Genomic DNA, 18,391 nt, shown 5'->3' on the forward strand with positions numbered 1-18,391 from the left:
TAGCACACGTAACAGTTGCCATCTATGTGTGTATGTATATGTTCAGAGGTCCAATTTTTCAAAGCACTTTATTTTTTTTTTTTAATTTTTTTTTCAACGTTTATTTATTTTTGGGACAGAGAGAGACAGAGCATGAACGGGGGAGGGGCAGAGAGAGAGGGAGACACAGAATTGGAAACAGGCTCCAGGCTCTGAGCCATCAGCCCAGAGCCTGACGCGGGGCTCGAACTCACGGACTGCGAGATCGTGACCTGGCTGAAGTCGGACGCTTAACCGACTGCGCCACCCAGGCGCCCCTCAAAGCACTTTAAAGCGAGACGAATTGCAGAAAGAAAGCCCAACAGGGAAAATCAAACACTATTTGGAATAAAATCATCTGGCCTAATTTTCATAACCACAGACTTCAGAGAATACCACCATCCATGCCAGGTGAGCCACACAACCCCATTGTCCGTTTTAGCAGCGTAGGGGCCCTTGTGGTATAAGCCATTCAGGTTTGCAGAGTGACACCTAGTGGAAGAGAAAATAAACACAAAACAATCAGACTAGAAAGCTCCTTCCTAAGCCTTTTCGATAAAAGCGTTTGACTATGATTTCTGCCTTTTTCAGACAAGGGAGTATCTATCTACTTATGTACTTTTAAGGTTTTATTTACTTTCGAGAGAGAGCGCGCACTCAAGTGAGGGCCAGAGAGAGAGGGGAACACGAGACCCCAAGCGGGCTCTGTGTCGGCAGCAGTGAGCGCGATGCGGGCTCAAACTCACGAACCCGAACAAGATCATGGCCTGAGCCAAAGTCAGATGCTCACCAGACTGAGCCACCCAGGCGCCCCAACAAGGCAATGTTTATTAGTTTCCAGAAGGCGGGAGGTTTCTACAGCAGATGGGTTTAACTGATGGGTTTGTGTGCCCTAAGAAAACTCAGGATATAGCCCAGGTCACCTGTCGTGTACTGTAAAAGAAGCATTTCTGGTTTTAATAGCTTTTAAACAAAAAAGCAAGCAAACGAAAACATGACCTTGTAACCTTTGGCCTTTGCAAGAGTGGTATGATTTAAGGAAACAGGGTGCGGCATGGCGCTGTGTAACCAGCTTCCCTGGATAATTTGCACTTACGTGTTCACCTTTCTGCTGCCAAGATTTAGCTTTCGTGTTGCAGACTCCCTCCCCCCTCTTTTAAAAATTGCCAACATATGCATTATTTTAACCTCAAGGGTAAGCAAACAAAACCTAAACCACCATTTAAAGTTTTCCCAGCAATTGACCAATAATCATTTGTCCAAGTTGCTGAGTTAATTTTTTAGCCTCTATTTTTCCAATCTAGATAAGTGGGTTAGCTAATCATACATTTTAAAAATGTCGCACTTCCTCCTTTAAAATCTGTAAATTTTGTCCCTGATATGGATAGCTAGGCGTATGTGATAATTTTCTGTTTACTGTTAGCAATGAGTCACTACATATTTCTTTATTGATTAACCAACGAAAAGATGGCAGACATTAGGGTATAAGGAGAACATTTGCAAGGGATGGTTCTGAAAACGCTATGGAAAGTACCCAAACTATTGAATCAAAAAAGCATATAATTTACCCATAGATGCTGAATGGTTGGCTTGGTCCACTTACCAGCTTAGTGATTTGCTCCTGCCGACCATCCTGACAATCTCCTAATTTAAATCTGAAACTATGTATGCTGATTCTGCAAATGTCAAAGCCTACTGTGTTTTTAAAATTACCTGAAAGGTAATGTTAGAAAAGAAACTACTCTAAACTTAGCCTCTGGAATATATATTTTGGCCCATCTCTGTTTTCCTAGAGACATCTGTGCTGTCAGCACTGAGTCTGATGTAGGGCTTGAGCTCACGCACCACGAGATCATGACCGGAGCCAAAATCAAGAGTTGGACGCTTAACCAACAGAGCCACCCAGGCACCCCTCTTTTTATTTTTTAAAGTAGGCTCCACACCCAATGTGAGGCTCAAACTCACGACCCTGAGATTAAAAGTCACATGCTCTAAATGACTAAGCCAGCCAGGTGCCCCACCTCTTAGCTATTCTGAGACCAATTGTCCAGCATCTTTCAGTTTCTGGAACAGGACTTGCAACCACACTGGGAGATGGGTTGGGGCTCTGTTGGTGAATGCATTTGCAAATGCAGAGCAGAGAACACATCAACACTCAGTGACCGCTTTGCCATGTGGAGAAAGAACGTTTTGTAAGTGAGTAATAATTATGAAGGGCCAACACTTCATGTAAGTTAGAAGAACTATAGGATTAAAAAATAAAAAAAGGATAAGGAGGAAGAAAATGATAGGATTAAACTACAAGAAAAGGAGACATGTAGACGTAGCACCAAGCTTCCGGAACAATTGACTTTTTCTCTAACTTTACTGATTTTCCACCTCTACAGACATATCATCTCATTTGACTTCACGAATAATGATGAGTTCTTAGGCAGCTCCAGCTCAGTAGCTACCTTTCTTTGTCATCTCTGAACCCCAATATCGAAAGTCAAGTAAATTATTTATTTGCCTGTGTTAATATGTGTGCCAGTTGTCATTTAGACGCAATCCAAGCCAAGTCAACTAGGTAGGTACATGGTAATATTAACTGATATGATTGTTTTTTCTGTATATGCGCTTCTGTTCAAAATCAAACATTAAGGGATGCTTGCAACTTAGTGAATTATGTGTCAGTTTTATATAATGCTGATAATTTTTACATAATGTTAACTTAGAAGGACAGGGGAAGTAAAAGGAGGAGGAAGAGAGAGTGACAAAGATGGCCTTTTAAAAGAACAAGAAAACCACTAGGGAAAAGACTATCAACACCTTTGGTTTGTTAAGTAGGGATGATACCTTTGTTTCTCTGTTCTCTCTCACTGATGTATGTGCTCTAGTTCCTTTACAAGCGACCAAAATTTTATAAAGTGACACAAAGTAAAAAACAAAAGCAAAATCCAGAGAAAATAATGATTTTACAACCACTGAGTTTCAACTTGACCCACCACACTACCCACAACTAGCTGTATCCCCACAGAATTTACAACTCTAAAACCAGCACCTTGCAATCACCGAGTGCTCACAGGGAGGACTCCCATGATTTTCAGGCAAGTTAACATATGCCTGATATACCTCTACTTCATAAGACAGGATTCTAAAATGCTTTGTAAGTACTTATGTAAGAAAAAAAAAGGTTAAAATTTGGATTTGGAACTTAAATGAATAGTCTTCAATAATTTGGAAAATCTGACACTCCAGGAATACTCACTAAAGATTCTATAATGGAAAATTTAAATGTCCAGACATTTTGAAGTAGTGTTTGTTTTCTAACAAGAAAAGAAGACGTTCAAAACTCATGCACTGCCTAACAGTTGGGGCACATCTGCTTTGCAGACAGCAGATGCATCAGGTTATTTTTAAGGGAGACAGTATGAAGTTTCCATTCTTGCCTAAACTTTGTAATTACAACAAAGGGAGCTGTCTGGAAACCATCTTGGGTGGAGAACAGTTCAATGAGTCAAGCATATCTGGCCTAGAGGAGAGAAAATATTGAGGAATACAATAAATGTCTTCTCATCCACTGCCTGCAGCACTATGTTGAAAAGGAATTACAATTGCTCTTTAACTACTGAGAAGAAAATCTGGTGAAGTATAAGAAGGCAGAATCCAGATGAATAAAAGGAAAAACTTAGTACGATAAAAAAACCCAGAGTGAGCTAGCTGATAAAGTAACACTGAAGTATTCAAGCAGAGGGTGGAATTAAGTGTCAGGAATACTGTAGAGGAAATTTCTGCACTGAGAGGAGCTCAGTGGAAGTCACTGTGATTTAAAAGTAGTATTACATAGAAAAATTTACAAAAATAACATGGCCATCACGTGATAAGAGAAGGTAAAGACCAAACTGGTTATTAGAACACTGAAAATATTTCTCTTATGATAAATGCTCCCTATTCTTTCATGTCAATCTGTGGCCAACTATTTATGATAACTCACCCATAGTTCAGGTTGCAAACAATCTTTGCAGAAGTAGTAATTTGATTTATTTCTGTAACACCTTTCAAGCTTTATTAATGCACACAATGAACAAATCCTCAAAAATACTTCATCACTGAAGAATTCTAGTAAGTGTGATTACATAATAATACCAGTACTACAAAGAAGACAACATTACCTCATGTTATAATTAATGCCCACCAGTGAGATATCATCAACGCCATTACAATAGTGTTTATAAAATGTCAAACCTGTTAAACCACCAGCCAGACTGATCTTCTTCTGCACAATTCCCTTCGTAGTTGTCATTATCTCTGTCCCGTGTGCTGAATTTCATTCTTTGGTGACTAGCCCACCATTGCACCTCAGGATTAAAATTCCCTGTAAGGGAGTCTCCAGCTGTTCCAGAATATCCGCCGATATTCAACTCATAGGAATTCTAAAGACAAAGAGGCAAGTTCCACTATCAGTTGTCACTGTAATATGATAATTTAATAATTAATGTTAGTTAATAATATGTTTATTTAATAAACAAAAGACAGGTTCTATCGTGTATTTTTGTTTCCACTGACTTCAGGGTTTATATTTTACACATTAATTCATAATGTTACTTATTTGAAAATTTTACTACCTTTTCATCTCCAACTTTAAAAAGTTTATACTGTGCATAACGGCTATTTTTTTCAAAATCTGCAAGGTCAATTTTTAAAGTGTAGTCTCCTGAAAAAAAAAAACAACAAGAATTAATAGGATATTTCTGAGGTGTGAGATGACATTGATTTATTGAATTTTAAAAATAATTCATAGCTCTATTTTACTTAAACTGTTTCCTTCTGCTATCATTCCGTTTTCAAAGAATAAACAGTGGCTCTATTGTATTTACAACATGAACATTTCATTGTGTATTTTGCTTGAAAAGAGCTAGGAACATAATATTGAAGGTGGAAAATTTCTACTAGATTTATCATAGGTCAAGTCTAGTACAATTCACTTGACAAAGAACAACAGAAACTAAGTTATTATTTAGCTAATACATTAAGAAGCCTAACAATGAAAGAAGAGAAGTTTTAAGAAGTTTAAACATTTATCTTCTTTTTCTTACTTTCAGTAAGAATGTTAATCTTAAAAGTAAATAATAACTAGTTGGTCGCGTCAAGCCATCTTCTTTTCTCCATTGTCCCATCATTTGTGAATCACGGTTATTACTCTTTCTCTTTTTTGAAGAGTCAGGAACCAGAAAATTATAAGTCAAACAAACTGTTAGATAATATATGTTCTATCCTCCTACTTCGATAAATAAAATTTCACAATGACCTAGAAGATCAGGTTTGAACTTACGGTCTTAGTCTCCTTGGGATCCAAGCCAGAACATGGAGGCCCAGGGAAAGAGACCCTCTGGCCCCATCACCCAGGTCTTGTCTGTGGTCAGCCTCCTCTCTTCCTATCCCTATCTCTGTCTCCATCATGCACACAAAAAGGGCCTCGACCACGTTTGTGCACTTTCTAGGCTGCACATCCAAGCTCTGTTTACACCCACACTAAAAGTTGTTGCTTTACCTCCCCTCAGGCTCAGCGATGTGCACACCAGTAACACCATCTTCTCAAGGGGGCTAGATGAAGAAGAGGCATGAACAGGTTTTGGAAACAAGCTCAGGGTTGTTTGGGCAGGAAATGCCAGCTTGCCCCTTACTGAGTGTGGGAGGAGTGTAGGCTTCCAGTGACCTTGGTGCTTTAGTACCACAGGCCCTGCCCCCTATGGAGATCTCTAAGGTGGAATTTTGGAAGAGGCCCCTCTAATCTGATGGAAGGGCAGTAATGGTTATGTGAGCCAAGACTGTGAGGTGGATGAGAACAGTACGGCAGGCTAAGTTAAATACCTTGCATTATGGAAGAGCTATAAAGTCAGTCTCAATGTTTCAGGTAACCATCTAAATATCTTTATGGACAATAAATAAATAAAAAGGGAATTATAGACTGTTCCTAAATTAATATTATTGCAAACACTTGCAGTCAAAATTTATGTAATGGAGATAAAGCTATTTTCAGGGGAAATTCACTAGCCTTAGGTGCGCTCACAATTAAAGAATGCAGGGACAAAGGCATGCTTTTCCTTGGGATGATGTGGTATGTGGTTGTGAAACCTAGAACTGATAAATACATTTTTGCTGTCATTAGAGTAGCAGCCCGAGTACCCATTAAAACACGAAAGGGAAGCAGATGTGTTGGCAAAGTGCATCTGGGTGAATGAGCATTTAATAATAATTTAACGACTAATTTGAACTTTGTATATTTGCAAGGAGCTAAGGGTTACTTCGTGGAGTTTTCATAGTTTCAATAGGAAACCCGATAAATATTAATGTGCAAAAAAGGCACTATGATAAATGTTATATATATCATAAAATACTCAAAATAAAATAAAATAAATACATTGAGGGAAGGGAAATCTTATATAAATTTAGATAGCATTGATCACAAGAAGGACAAGCAGGGTTCTAGGATTATTCATCTTCTATAGCTATTATTCTGGTGTCTCAAAGATCCCTATAATTATAATCCTACTTATGAATTGTGAATATAAAAACACCAGTCACTTTCCCCAACTTGAATGAAACAAGCAAACCCTTGCTTTTATGTTTAATGCATTGCCAGTGTGATATAGTATGCTTTGTTAAGCAATACAATTGCCTTTTATGAAACATTCTAAATCAGACCCAAATGGGGCTGACTACAATCTCAGACTTACAATTGAGGCAAGGAAGGCAATGAGTTGGAGTAAATGAACATGGCAAAGAGAAGCTGAGAAAATTCATCAAATGATATGTTAGACAAATACTGAACTCTAGGAGAAGATACACATGCAGTGGTACATAGCAGGAAATGTATAGGTGTCTGCAATTTGAAATATATCAATAAAATAAAATAAAATGGCTTGATGGATGGATAGGTATGTAATGAAAACAATTAAAAAAAACCCAGCAAATGGTAGTGTAGAATCCAGGTGGTAGGTTGAATCTTCTTTCCGTTTTGCTGTATCTTTGAAATTTTTCAAATTAAAAGTTGATGGGGATGGAGACAGGATATTTATTAGGGTATTTGACTGTATAAAACAGCCCCAAGTGCCCAATTCTTTGCCTCGACGTTTGCAATGCAACTTTTAACTCCTTCCACTGAGTCTACTTCTTTCCTCCTTAAATTCCCAGCAGACCCGGAAGCTGGTCACACACCCATGAGCAAGCCCCGCCAAGATCAGCAGAACACAGACCTGATGAGCAAAACCGCTCAGCCAACTTGTAGATTTGTGAGGAATAATAAATGAGTGTGGCTTTAAGCCAGTAAATCTTGAAGTAGCTTGTTACACACTTATTATGGCAATAGATAGTTGACCCAGTATGGCTATTTTGAGGAATTTGAGGCATTAAAAAAAGAAGGATTAGGACACTACATTTCCTTTCCATAAATTGAAAATAAATAGATGAGAACTCTCCCACCTCAGCCCAGATCTAGTTTCGTTGCCTCTAGTCCTAGTTTTAAATGGCCACATTTTATAAAGGGGATTGTTGCTTGAAAGGGATCATTGGCATCTGCAAAACACAGCACTTACTGAATTCATTCCATTGCCTATGGTTTAGTAGAAAACATTTTAATGTGTTTTTTATTTTTATTTTTATTTTCAATGCTTATTTATTTTTGAGAGAGGAGGGGATGGGGGTAGGGAAGGGCAGAGACAGAGGGAGACAGAGAATCTGAAGCAGGCTCCAGGCTCTGAGCTGTCACAGTACAAAGCCTAAAGTGGGGTTCAAACCCACGAACCATGAAATCACGACCTGAGTCAAAGTCTGAAGCTCAACTGACTGAGCCACCCAGGTGCCCCTTTAGTGTGTGTGTGTGTGTGTGTGTGTGTGTGTGTGTGTGTGTGTTTTAACTATACTTCAAGTGAATTTGATATCAGACAAACCTTACCTTGTGTGGTCAATAAGTGAATATTTTTATTACCCAGCCAATATTCACCATTTTCTTGAACAAAATTTCCAAAGCCATTTTCATAGTCATTCCAGCCTCTAAAAAATTTGAAATGAAAGCTGATTTTAGCAGAACCCAAAAGGACCTTTGCAGTAGTAACTAAGGTGCCCACCACCCTCCCCAATTACCCCCCCCCCAATATTTTTTTTTGAGTAGCAAATGCACTTTCAGTATTCTTATTTGGAAAGAGTGAAATTCTAATTATAGACCTCAGGATATAATAAAAATGCTTTACTTGTTACAAATCTCACACATGCTACTCCAAATAAATCCTTGCATCATAATTAGCACACCTGTTAAAGTTCTCACTGCCATCAGATCGTCTCTGAATTACAGTCCATCCTCCTCCGTCAGACATGTCACAGTAAACAGAGAATTCTGCTGGGCTCTGGAGAGGTTTGATTTTGTAAAATCCACTGCGCTTATACCCATCATTAAAAATCTCCGAACAGTCTGTTTGCAAAACAAGGTAATGTAACATTTGTTATATGCCTTTTTTTCCCCCCATAGGAGCCTCTGGATAAGATTACTCAATAGCAATGGAGATAGATAAACACATGGTGTAGATAATCAGCTTTTTAAAATTGCATCTTGTATATCTTCCAGTAGATATTAGGAAAGTCTTATTTCCTTTTCTAGTATTTAATTTTATCTGACTCCTTGACATGATCATGAAAATAAAAAAGAAATAAAATAGGGATTTGGTTTCTCATTTCTGATTTTTGTGCTAACACTTAAAAAATTATATATGTTCAATCGATCATAGCATATTTAAGTGGAAAATATAGCCTTATCTGACAGAATAAGAGAACTTATCTCTCCTAAGAAGCTAAAATTAAAGTAGAAATAGAACCTCAAGCAAATAATATAATATGGGTTATCTTGACTTACAGCATTATAAATCATCCTGAACATCTGGAGATGAATTCAAAATAGTAATCTTCTTGTTAGATTCTTATAACCTCCCAGTTTCAGCAGATTTTTTACTAGCCCACTGAAATTTCCAACAGTCCATGCATTCTTAGGTGCTTTTGCTAAAAATCGCAAGCTTCTGCTATTCCTTTTATCCCCACATTCTTTTTGCCAGGATATTTCTTTGACCTTTGAAGCAAACAACTACCAGTCTGTTGCCAAAAAGTAGTATCTGTTTCTTAAACTACTTGAAGGTAGAATAAATTAATATCCATTGGGTCTCATCTAGGCTGATTCGTACACACTTTTAGAGAATTTGGCAGTATGGACCTCACTACAGTTTCAACATCCAGGAAGCTGTGTAAGGGGTGGTTGAAGTAGGTGGCCACCGTCAAGACATCGTCTCAAGAATACTTAGTTACAGAGTTTTGAGTAAAAACACTGTAACTTAAATTATAGCTGACTTTCACATTTTACCCTTAGCATTTTGTTAATTTCCTTCCTTTAAAAAAACAACCTTTTCTTTTCTTTTCCTGATTGGATAATTCCATTCTGCTAGCATATTTTAAAGTTCTTTCTTCTTTTTCGTTGTTTTGATGCCAAATTGTCGCAACTCCATTTTGTTACAAGTGAGATATACTGCATGCCAAAAAGATGGAATGGGCGGTAGGAATTAGACAAGAAAATAAAGACTCTTTGTCACTTTCTGAAGCCCTCACCAGGTTAAGACCAATCATATACTACTGCTGTGGTGAGATGTTCATCTTTGTGATGATTTAGGCTATATTCGTATATTTACTTCTGAGATTCAGAAGCACATTCTTTGTGCGTGTTGAATTCTTAAAAAAAAAGAGAAGGAGAGAGAAAGAGGTCCTTTTCTGGCAATTAAACAAGAAGAAAAACATCACCTAAAATTAGTTCAATGTTGCTCAAAAGCTTACATTCTGTGGTCAAGTAGATTGTACAACACTTTTCATTAAAGTAAGCAGATTTTAACCCTGTTAAGGATAGAGCTCTTTGCTTACATGTAATCTCCTACCAAAGAGCTGAATAGTAAAGACTCCAAAGATTCAGGCTGTTTTCCAGGCAAATATGGAAATGATTAGCTATAACATTTGCCTCTGGAAAACTTTGTGAATATAGCATGTGGAGCCAACATTTTCTATTTGTTTCTATTTTATGCCAACTGCAAGTTTGTGTTTTTAAAAATGTGTCCTTCTTCCCAGAGGAAAAAGCCAAACATAACTTAAGATCCAGAGCAAAGCTTTCAACTTAAAAAAAAAAATCAAAAACAAAAAATACCCAACAAATTAAAAAACCTCAAAGAAGCATGAGTAGCAAAATTGCTCATATAAAAGAAGTTAGAAATAAGGAGGCTGCCTTGGGGAAATGTGAAAATGGGACTTGCACCTCCACAGCAGGAAGTTCAAACAATGTAGGGTATAAAACATTAACTAGATATTTGAAACTATGATTTTCAAAATGTTTTGACCCACTCAACTCCCCAGATAATACGCAGGCAAGGGCAGGATTAGAAAGCTCCCTGTTCCTGGGACTTAATAAAAAAAAAAAAAAAAAAGAGGGGGATTTTTGGATGCTTACATAATACTAGAGTGAGGCCAGGGTTGCCTGCCCTCTGACAAACACTGTGCTAAACTGGAAGAGGTGAATGCTTTCTCTGATCATGCAGAAAGCAAGCCATGTTGGAAGGCTTCTGAATGTTTAAGCTTCCCAAAGTGACACGACAGCTTGCCAAATGGACTTTTCCCTTTTGTCCCACAATGGTGGCTGAGCTCAAAGCTGAAGTCCGAAGGCACTAAGTACCCCACATTCTAAATTCAAAGAAAGGCCAGCATGAGCTCAGCTGCCCCCAAAGGCATGCTGGGAAATGCTAGAACTAGCCCTGCTGTAGCCATTCTTTATCCCCACCCGCCCTGTGACATTAGAAAGGAAACAAGAAGAAAGGATGCTGGTTCCTTGGAGAGGGCAGGATTCTCGAAGGGTGGGGTGGGTAGGCTCTCTCCTCTGAAAACAAGGGAGAGAGTATATAACAATGTGGATAGATAGCTGACATTCACTGAGCACCTCTTTTGTATGAAATGCTACTGTAATCATGTTACATGTGTTAACTCTGAATCTTTACGACAAAGAACCATTCTTATCATTCCCATTTTACAGATGAGGAAAATGAAGGATATAAAGATTAGGTAACTTGCCCAAAGGCTACAGCTACCAAGAAGGGTAGCTGGACTTTCAAACCAGGCTTCAGAGGCAACACCTTAATCACTACACATGCCTCAAGTGACTGTCTTGTAAAGATTGAAGGCCTTGCAGGAGGGGATCTGGCTAAACCAGTGGTCTTGTTGGCTGAACAGATGTGATGCCACAGGCTGTGGTAATTATCACCAATTAATATGAATTTGGTATCTTTTAATTTAAGTACATAATTTAATAGCAGCCAAAAACTTCAAAATAAGATACATTTAATTATATGTTGTATAAAATCACACAATTTGTGCATTATCTGCACGAATTGCTAGGTTATAAGCAATTAGGTGTTTTCGACCATGAGATGAATTAGAATTCAGAAAACAAATTAGTAATAAAATAGTAACTTGTAAATAAGAAGAAAGAAATTTATATTTCTACAGATGGTGTACACAAATATTTAATTTTTTTAAGTGTATTTATTTTAAGATAGAGAGGTAACACACACAAGCAGGGGAGGGGCAGGGAAAGAGGGGGAGAGAGAAAATACCAAGCAGGCTCCATACTGTCAGTGTGGAGCCTGATGTGGGGCTTGAACTCACGAACTGTGAGGTTATGACCTGAGTCAAAATCAAAAGCCAGACAGTTAACTGACTGAGCCACCCAGGAACCCCAATGAACATTTGATATTTTTAATTTAAGGAGACCAAAAATATAAACTTTGGTAGCAAGTTCTTATATATTTTATACAATATTATATATTATGTTAAATATATATTTTTTGGAATTTATGGTTATTATATATTTATCAAGGGTTTGCCTGTGGCAGGCTCTTTAGTACTATTTGTCTATATGCTACAAAATAAAGTACAATTAAACTATATATTTCATACTGTATTCATCATATATGAAGAATATTACATAGTTCTACTAACTTCTGGGGGTTTTTTTTGAGGTGGGGGAGGGGGGTAGAAAGAGAGCACGAGAGACAATCTTAAGCAGGCTCCTACCAACGCTGAACCCAATGCAGGGCTCGATCCCACATCTGTGAGATCATGACCTGAGCCAAAATCAAGAGTCAGATATTCAACCATCTGAGCCACCCAGGTGCCCCCCTGGATTTTTTTTTTTTAGCTGTTATATCCCAAACCAGAAAATGTCTATCATCTATCTTATTTTATGTGCTATAATGTTACAAGACAGACAGACAGACACACACAAACACACACACACACACACACACACACACACACCCTACAATGGTTTGTATAGACCCTGACCATATGACTCTTCCATCCAATTCCTGTTTATACAGTCAGGCCTCCTCTGATCTTGGTACTTTCATTTTCTAGTAACTGATTTCTGCCTTACTCCTTGGTGACTTCTTGTCTCCCACTTCTTGTCATTTCTTGTGGCCCAGCACTCCTGACACAGGGATTGGAGTTTCAGCTCCTAAGCCTGAGTCTTCCCACGACTGAGTTTTCTCATACACAGTCCTAGTAACAAACATCCAATCACCTGCCTCCTGACATTATTGAACACTTGAATCTGTGTTCACAACCTGTTCAGAGTTCCTGGGTTTGGGGCTTAGTTTGGAATTTGGAATAATGGTGCTTCTCTTGCATCCATCAGTTCCTTGTCCTTGTGACCAGCCGTGTACCTACTTTTGGAATCACATAAGGTGCCAGTAGCGTTGGTTTCTTCTGAACCCTCTGTCCTTGGCTTACAGATGGCTGCCTTCTTGCTGTAGCCTCGTATCATCTTTCCTCTGTCATCAGTGCCGCCGTAATCTCTTATAAGGACACCAGTCAGACTGAATTAGGGCCCATTCTAATGGCCTCATTCTAACTTAATCTCTTCTTTTAAGGCCCTATGTCCAAATACAATCATATTATAGACATTGGGGGTTAGAGCTTCAACATATGAAGCTCATATGGGGGTGCACACAACTCAGTCCATAAGACAAAGTCATCAGTCAAATGGCTTTTTGGCCATTCTGGTTACTCCCTTCTCTGAATCAACCTTATTATCAACAATGATTGGCCTGATTAATCCAGTGAGATCCAACCCTGACATCTGTTTCTTACATTTTCCACAGTCTCAGGATAGGTAGCTGAAACCTGCTGAGTGGATAAATGACCACATTACAATTAGGCCTCAACATTCGTCGAATGAAAAGGGTATTCAATTGCTACAATGCCTTACCTCCTATCTGAAAAGAAGTAAAGCCTTCTGTACTAGGTGGCCCCAGGAAATCTCCGTCCTCCTCAGCCTGTGGGAAGAAATGTGGGGAGAAGCCTGACCTGATTCTGGTCTTGAACAATCTCATCCACACCCATCAGCAGAAGCACAAATCCTTTGCAGTCTTGTAGGGATTCTCATTTAATTGGTCTGGAGTAGAACCTGGACACTATTTGTAGACAGTTTCCCATGGGTCAATTGCCTTCCTGCATATTTTGCAAGCAGAGTATATGTTCTGGACTATTTTTTCAGGGATCTTTGTATAGTAAACAGCCTTATAAGATAGAGACAGTGTCTCCCTCTAGAGCAGATGGCAGGTTAGTTTCTGCCCACTTTCATAGAAATAACTCTCTTGCAAAGGAGAAAAGACTGGGCAGATTTGCTTGTAACGCATTATAAAAGATTGAGATTTGCTAAACTCAGGGTTCCTCACCTGGACACAGCCCACTGCCTGCACATTCTCCACATTGCTTCCTTAGTATTTGCAATCAAGGGATATTGGTACAAACATGAAGTTCTTGTCTCGGACCCAGGAGTCTCTTATCTTCTGCCAACACCCGTGAAACTGAGGCAGGCTAACTCTTTAGGTTGCAAATGGAGTAAAACCTCAGACCCTCCACAGTTCTTCATAGGTGTCAGCATTTTAACAGTCACCAGGTGATTCTATCTGTAGACCTGGCTGAGAATCACCGTCTTCAAGGAATGTCAACTGATTGTACTTCTGGTTCAATTGCTCTCCTGAGCCTTCTTTCACTGATGTCTTCTGAGGTTCTAGTTCCTGTTCTTTGCCCTGAGATTGCTTCAGACAGTCTCTTTGTTTCCCAAGCCTATTTTTATCCGAGCTGTCTTTGGTTCCTTTTTGTTCCATGCCGCCGAGCCACAAGCCATCATCACCCTACATCCATTCCCTCTACCACAGGCCTCTGTCTGATCCTGAAATGGGGGAAAAGCAGTTGGATTCCAAGAATCAAGGGTAAGGGATCAAGTGACTGGACAACAGAGTGTCAGGAGCCCTGGGCAAATGTCTGACCAGAAAGAGATTAGGTTCTTGGTAAAGAAAGAAAAAGGGAACATTTCATTGAAGCATAGTTTCTAAAATTCTCATAATTCTTATATGCTTCACTGATGAGTATATTTAGAAACACAAAATAAAGATGTCTTTATTCTATCAGCCTGGAATCTCTTTAGCCTCTGTAGTTTTTCAATTACAGTCAGATATATTTTCCAACTTATATTTGCTTATTTAGCTATTCCTATCTTTCTGTACTACCTTGTTTTCACTCATAAATGTGAGGCTCTGTTATTTTCCAGGTACTCTAATGGGCAACAGGGAAGAAAGAATGATGAGACATCATTCCTAATGAAGTGCCTGCTCAATTGATCAGGATAGACTCATGAACAAAGAAATTATAATACATCATCCCAGTAGCTAGAGCAGACATATAAACAAAGTGCTGTAGATGGCATCCTCCTTACTGACAACTATGGTTTGTTTACTTTAAAAGATGCCTGGAGGAAGGCAAATGAGTAGTTCTCTATAAAGAATAACGATATGTGCAGTGAATGTGTTGACAGACAGTTTAAGATCATTAAGTTTCTGGGTGCAAACAATGACCTAATCGAAAGGAAAATTATCAAACCATAAAATATGCACATAAAAACAACCTTGTATTTCCCTAAATAATTGTGATCCCTTTTTCTTTCTCTGCCCTTTTATTCTATTACCTCATTTACTACCCTAAGGCACATAAGGGACTCAGAAGGGAAAACTGTATAAATGTAACGAGAAATGCTACACAAAAACAAAACTGTAAAATTTTTCAGATATGTCATTTGCACACCATATGTAAACAATCTCTTGTCTTTGATCTCTCTTTAAACTACAGAAATTCTAAGATATTTAGCATCGACATTAAATATCCCCTCAGAGATAAGAGAGAGAAAAGGATAAAATTAAATTTATACCGGGGCGCCTGGGTGGCTCAGTCGGTTAAGCGTCGACTTCAGCTCAGGTCACGATCTCACAGTCTGTGAGTTTGAGCCCCGCATCGGGCTCTGTGCTGACAGCTCAGAGCCTAAAGCCTGCTTCAGATTCTGTGTCTCCCTCTCTCTCTGCCCCTTCCCTGCTCATGCTCTGTCTCTCTCTGTCTCAAATATAAATAAAAACATTTAAAAAAAATTAAAAAAATTATTTAAATTTATACCAAATTCACATTTGGTATAATGCTTCATGCTGCTTGTTATTAGAATAGGAAAAGCTCTTTAGCAAAACCTGAAGTGACCAAATAATGAGCACCACCATTGCACAGGGGTGTGAGTCATAAGTTACTGAAACACTTAAGAAAAATAGGTTCTGACCTGCATATTGCCTTTTGCCTCCAAGGTCAATGACAATATTCTCCTCTCCTTTATCGAGGAACTGGATTTCGTTCTCATGCAAAAGCCGGGTGATCTTGACCTGTTGCTGTTTGACCCGGGTCTCGAGCAGGTGCACCTGGGCTCTGAGTCGTGCTTGCTCCCGGAGACAGTTCTCTAGAGCCTGCAAAGGAATGTGAATCTCATTCTCACTGGGAAATAAATGCCTAACAAGTTGGACAAATTAGTGATTCAACTTTGTCCCCAGCTCCCATTTCAGAATATTATTCTAACCAGAACATGGTATGAAACTGATGCTATTTGATACTATTTGTTATATGAAGAATATGTAATTATGACTATAGTAAAGTGCTTGAGCTAGAATTATATATTCATATGAATTAATCTGAATGACTACACAAAGAGCTTTAGACTCATCTTATTTTATCCTCATAATGATTCCAGGAGGGAGGAATTGGCTCCATCCTGGTGAGGAAACTTGCCCAGGAAGTTCCAGCAGGTAGGAGGGGTCAGGATTCAAATCCAGTTCGAGATCCCTGCTCTCAGTTTCTACATGACAAGAAAGCAAAAATGCTTTCTTGACAGCATCGTTGTGCATTGCTAGTGTGTCAGTCTCTAAAATAAACAGGGCTTTTGAATGACCTTTTGGTATTAATGTTTTAAAAATTTAATCGAATACTTATAATCTGATGACATGTGGTCACCTTTATAAGAGGATACTTATTTAGACCCTCATATCCCTGAGTGTGTCACCCATTTACCTGTGACTGGAAATTCTACTGAAGACGCTTTAACTTTTGCTTTTTTGTTTTTCTTTCAATTATTTCAGACAGGGATGGGAGGAGCCTGAGTTTTCCAGTTAAGTCATTTATCTTCTCTAAAAGGGCAAAAACCTCAAGAATATTGCCTGGGCATGAATTAATCAGCTCCTTTCTAAACTGGCATCTAACTGAGAATGCTTCAAAGAGAAAGCAAATGTTGTGGGTGGCGGGGGGTGGTGGTGGTGGGGATTAATTGGGAAGGTGAGTTGCATAGGTGGGTCTCCTGGAAGAGGTACCGAGGCCAAGAAGCTGCAATAAAGGCTCTTGGATACTCAAGGCTGGAAGAGTTACTAGAGGTATAGTGGGGAGAAAAGGACAAAAGACAATTTTTTTTCCCATTTTCCACTCTTACCTTGACATCTCCATTTGCAACTTATGTCATGATCTCCTGCGAAGAGTGTAAATGTTTACTTTTGAGAAATTATGAATTTTCATGTGTAATTACCTTACACTACTACCTTTATACACGTTATTGCCTAAGACAGCCATCAGATATGTTTCCCAATTTACAATTGCCTCTCGGTTCCTAACTTTATGTACTGCCTTATGCCCTTCCGTAATTAGGAGGACCCACCATGTTCCAGGCACTCTGCTAGCTGGTCAGAATAGCACAGCTGGACACTCTATTTGGGACAAAGAGGTACATTCCCTTCCTAAGAAGGCCTATACTGGAAACATAGAGATTCAACCTCAAAACTGGAAGTCACACAGCAAGAGTATGGAGAATTGTTGGTACAGGTCTTCTCCCAGTTTCAAGTCTAAGTCACTGAATGTCTCCTAGCTATTGCTCTAGGACCATTTCTTATTTGCTCGTGGTACTCTCTCCTCAACACTCCTTGATTTAGCCACTCTGAAATAATTATTTACTTAGCTCCCTGACTCCCACCAGTCTAAAAACTAAACAGCAAGAACACTGGATGGTATCTGGAATCCTGTGCTGCTTTCCGATAGGTGGAAATTGGCTGTGATATTGTTAAGTACAGTGCAGCGTGCAATTTAAAAGTACAAGGCAAGTATCTTCGATCTTCATGAGCCTACATACATGGTCTTAGTGAGTTTATTTAACATTTAGGAGTTTTCTCTCTCCCAGAATGTCGAGTAAATGAATGTTTCCTCCCTTTTACTTATGAGTGGAGGAAGGCATGAGTTCATTGTAATTACTGTCAGATAATTTGTTTAGTTTATACTAACAGTGTTCAGTATTGGAAGGCTCAACTTTGGGAAAGCCACAGGTCAAATTTAATTACTATGGATAGTTTTAAACTTCTAACATTAACTACCCAAGTAACCCCAGTAACTCCAAAAAGATTTTACTTGTTTATGGCAAATACTGGTTTTGACTTTAAGAAAAAATTTGAAAGCACTTGGTAAGTGCCTATTACATGGCAGCTGCTTCCACAAACCCTTTTCATTTTTCCCCCCTTAGTTAATTTTTTTTCAGTGACAAATTACTATAGGTTTTCTGCAAAATAAGAGAAAATCCAGGTCAAAGCAGGCATTCTAGAAACATCAGTAAATGAGCTTACCCAGCTCTTCCTGCCCATTACCAGAGCAGTGGTGACAAGCAGAAAACTGAACATCTTTGCCATTTTCTCCATCGAAACGACTGCAAGAACAAAAGAAATTTCATTAACTTATTTACTGTGAGTTTTTCATGAGACCAGAGTTGTGTTCAGACCAGAGGCGATCCAGGACGCTGGTTCAACGCCGTCTCTAATCTGAGAGTCTTCAAGGAAATTCTCCTGGACTTCCCCATGCCTCCCTCACACAGAATGATGCTCTCTGTGACCTCAAATAGGATCGAACCTGTTCAACTTCAGGA

At 38.9% G+C, this 18,391-nt stretch overlaps 1 protein-coding gene across 1 annotated transcript; it reads right to left on the reverse strand.

The window, feature by feature from the left end:
- Nucleotides 1-304: 304 nt before the first annotated feature.
- FGL1 (fibrinogen like 1) lies at nt 305-18,175 on the reverse strand. Its single transcript, XM_047092409.1, has 7 exons — nt 18,096-18,175; nt 15,731-15,911; nt 8,305-8,464; nt 7,952-8,049; nt 4,623-4,711; nt 4,243-4,430; nt 305-510 (listed from the first exon to the last, which is right to left on the reverse strand). The coding sequence occupies exons 1-7, from the start codon at nt 18,165-18,167 to the stop codon at nt 351-353; spliced, it is 948 nt and encodes a 315-aa protein (XP_046948365.1). The 5' UTR covers nt 18,168-18,175; the 3' UTR covers nt 305-350.
- Nucleotides 18,176-18,391: the final 216 nt, after the last annotated feature.

Source organism: Lynx rufus, unplaced genomic scaffold (genome assembly GCF_022079265.1).
Source record: "Lynx rufus isolate CCGP_SWC_20201006 ecotype Redwood Valley unplaced genomic scaffold, mLynRuf1.p SCAF_3, whole genome shotgun sequence".
Classification (NCBI taxonomy): Eukaryota; Metazoa; Chordata; class Mammalia; order Carnivora; family Felidae; genus Lynx; species Lynx rufus.

Excerpts from the sequence above, each read along its gene's own strand:
- FGL1 (XM_047092409.1), bottom strand. The coding sequence starts at position 18,167 with ATGGAGAAAATGGCAAAGATGTTCAGTTTTCTGCTTGTCACCACTGCT. Across the intron at positions 8,050-8,304 it reads GGCAGTGAGAACTTTAACAG|AGGCTGGAATGACTATGAAA; the intron begins GTGTGCTAATTA and ends CAAATTTTTTAG. Across the intron at positions 511-4,242 it reads TCTGGCTGGTGGTTTAACAG|GTGTCACTCTGCAAACCTGA; the intron begins GTTTGACATTTT and ends CTCTTCCACTAG.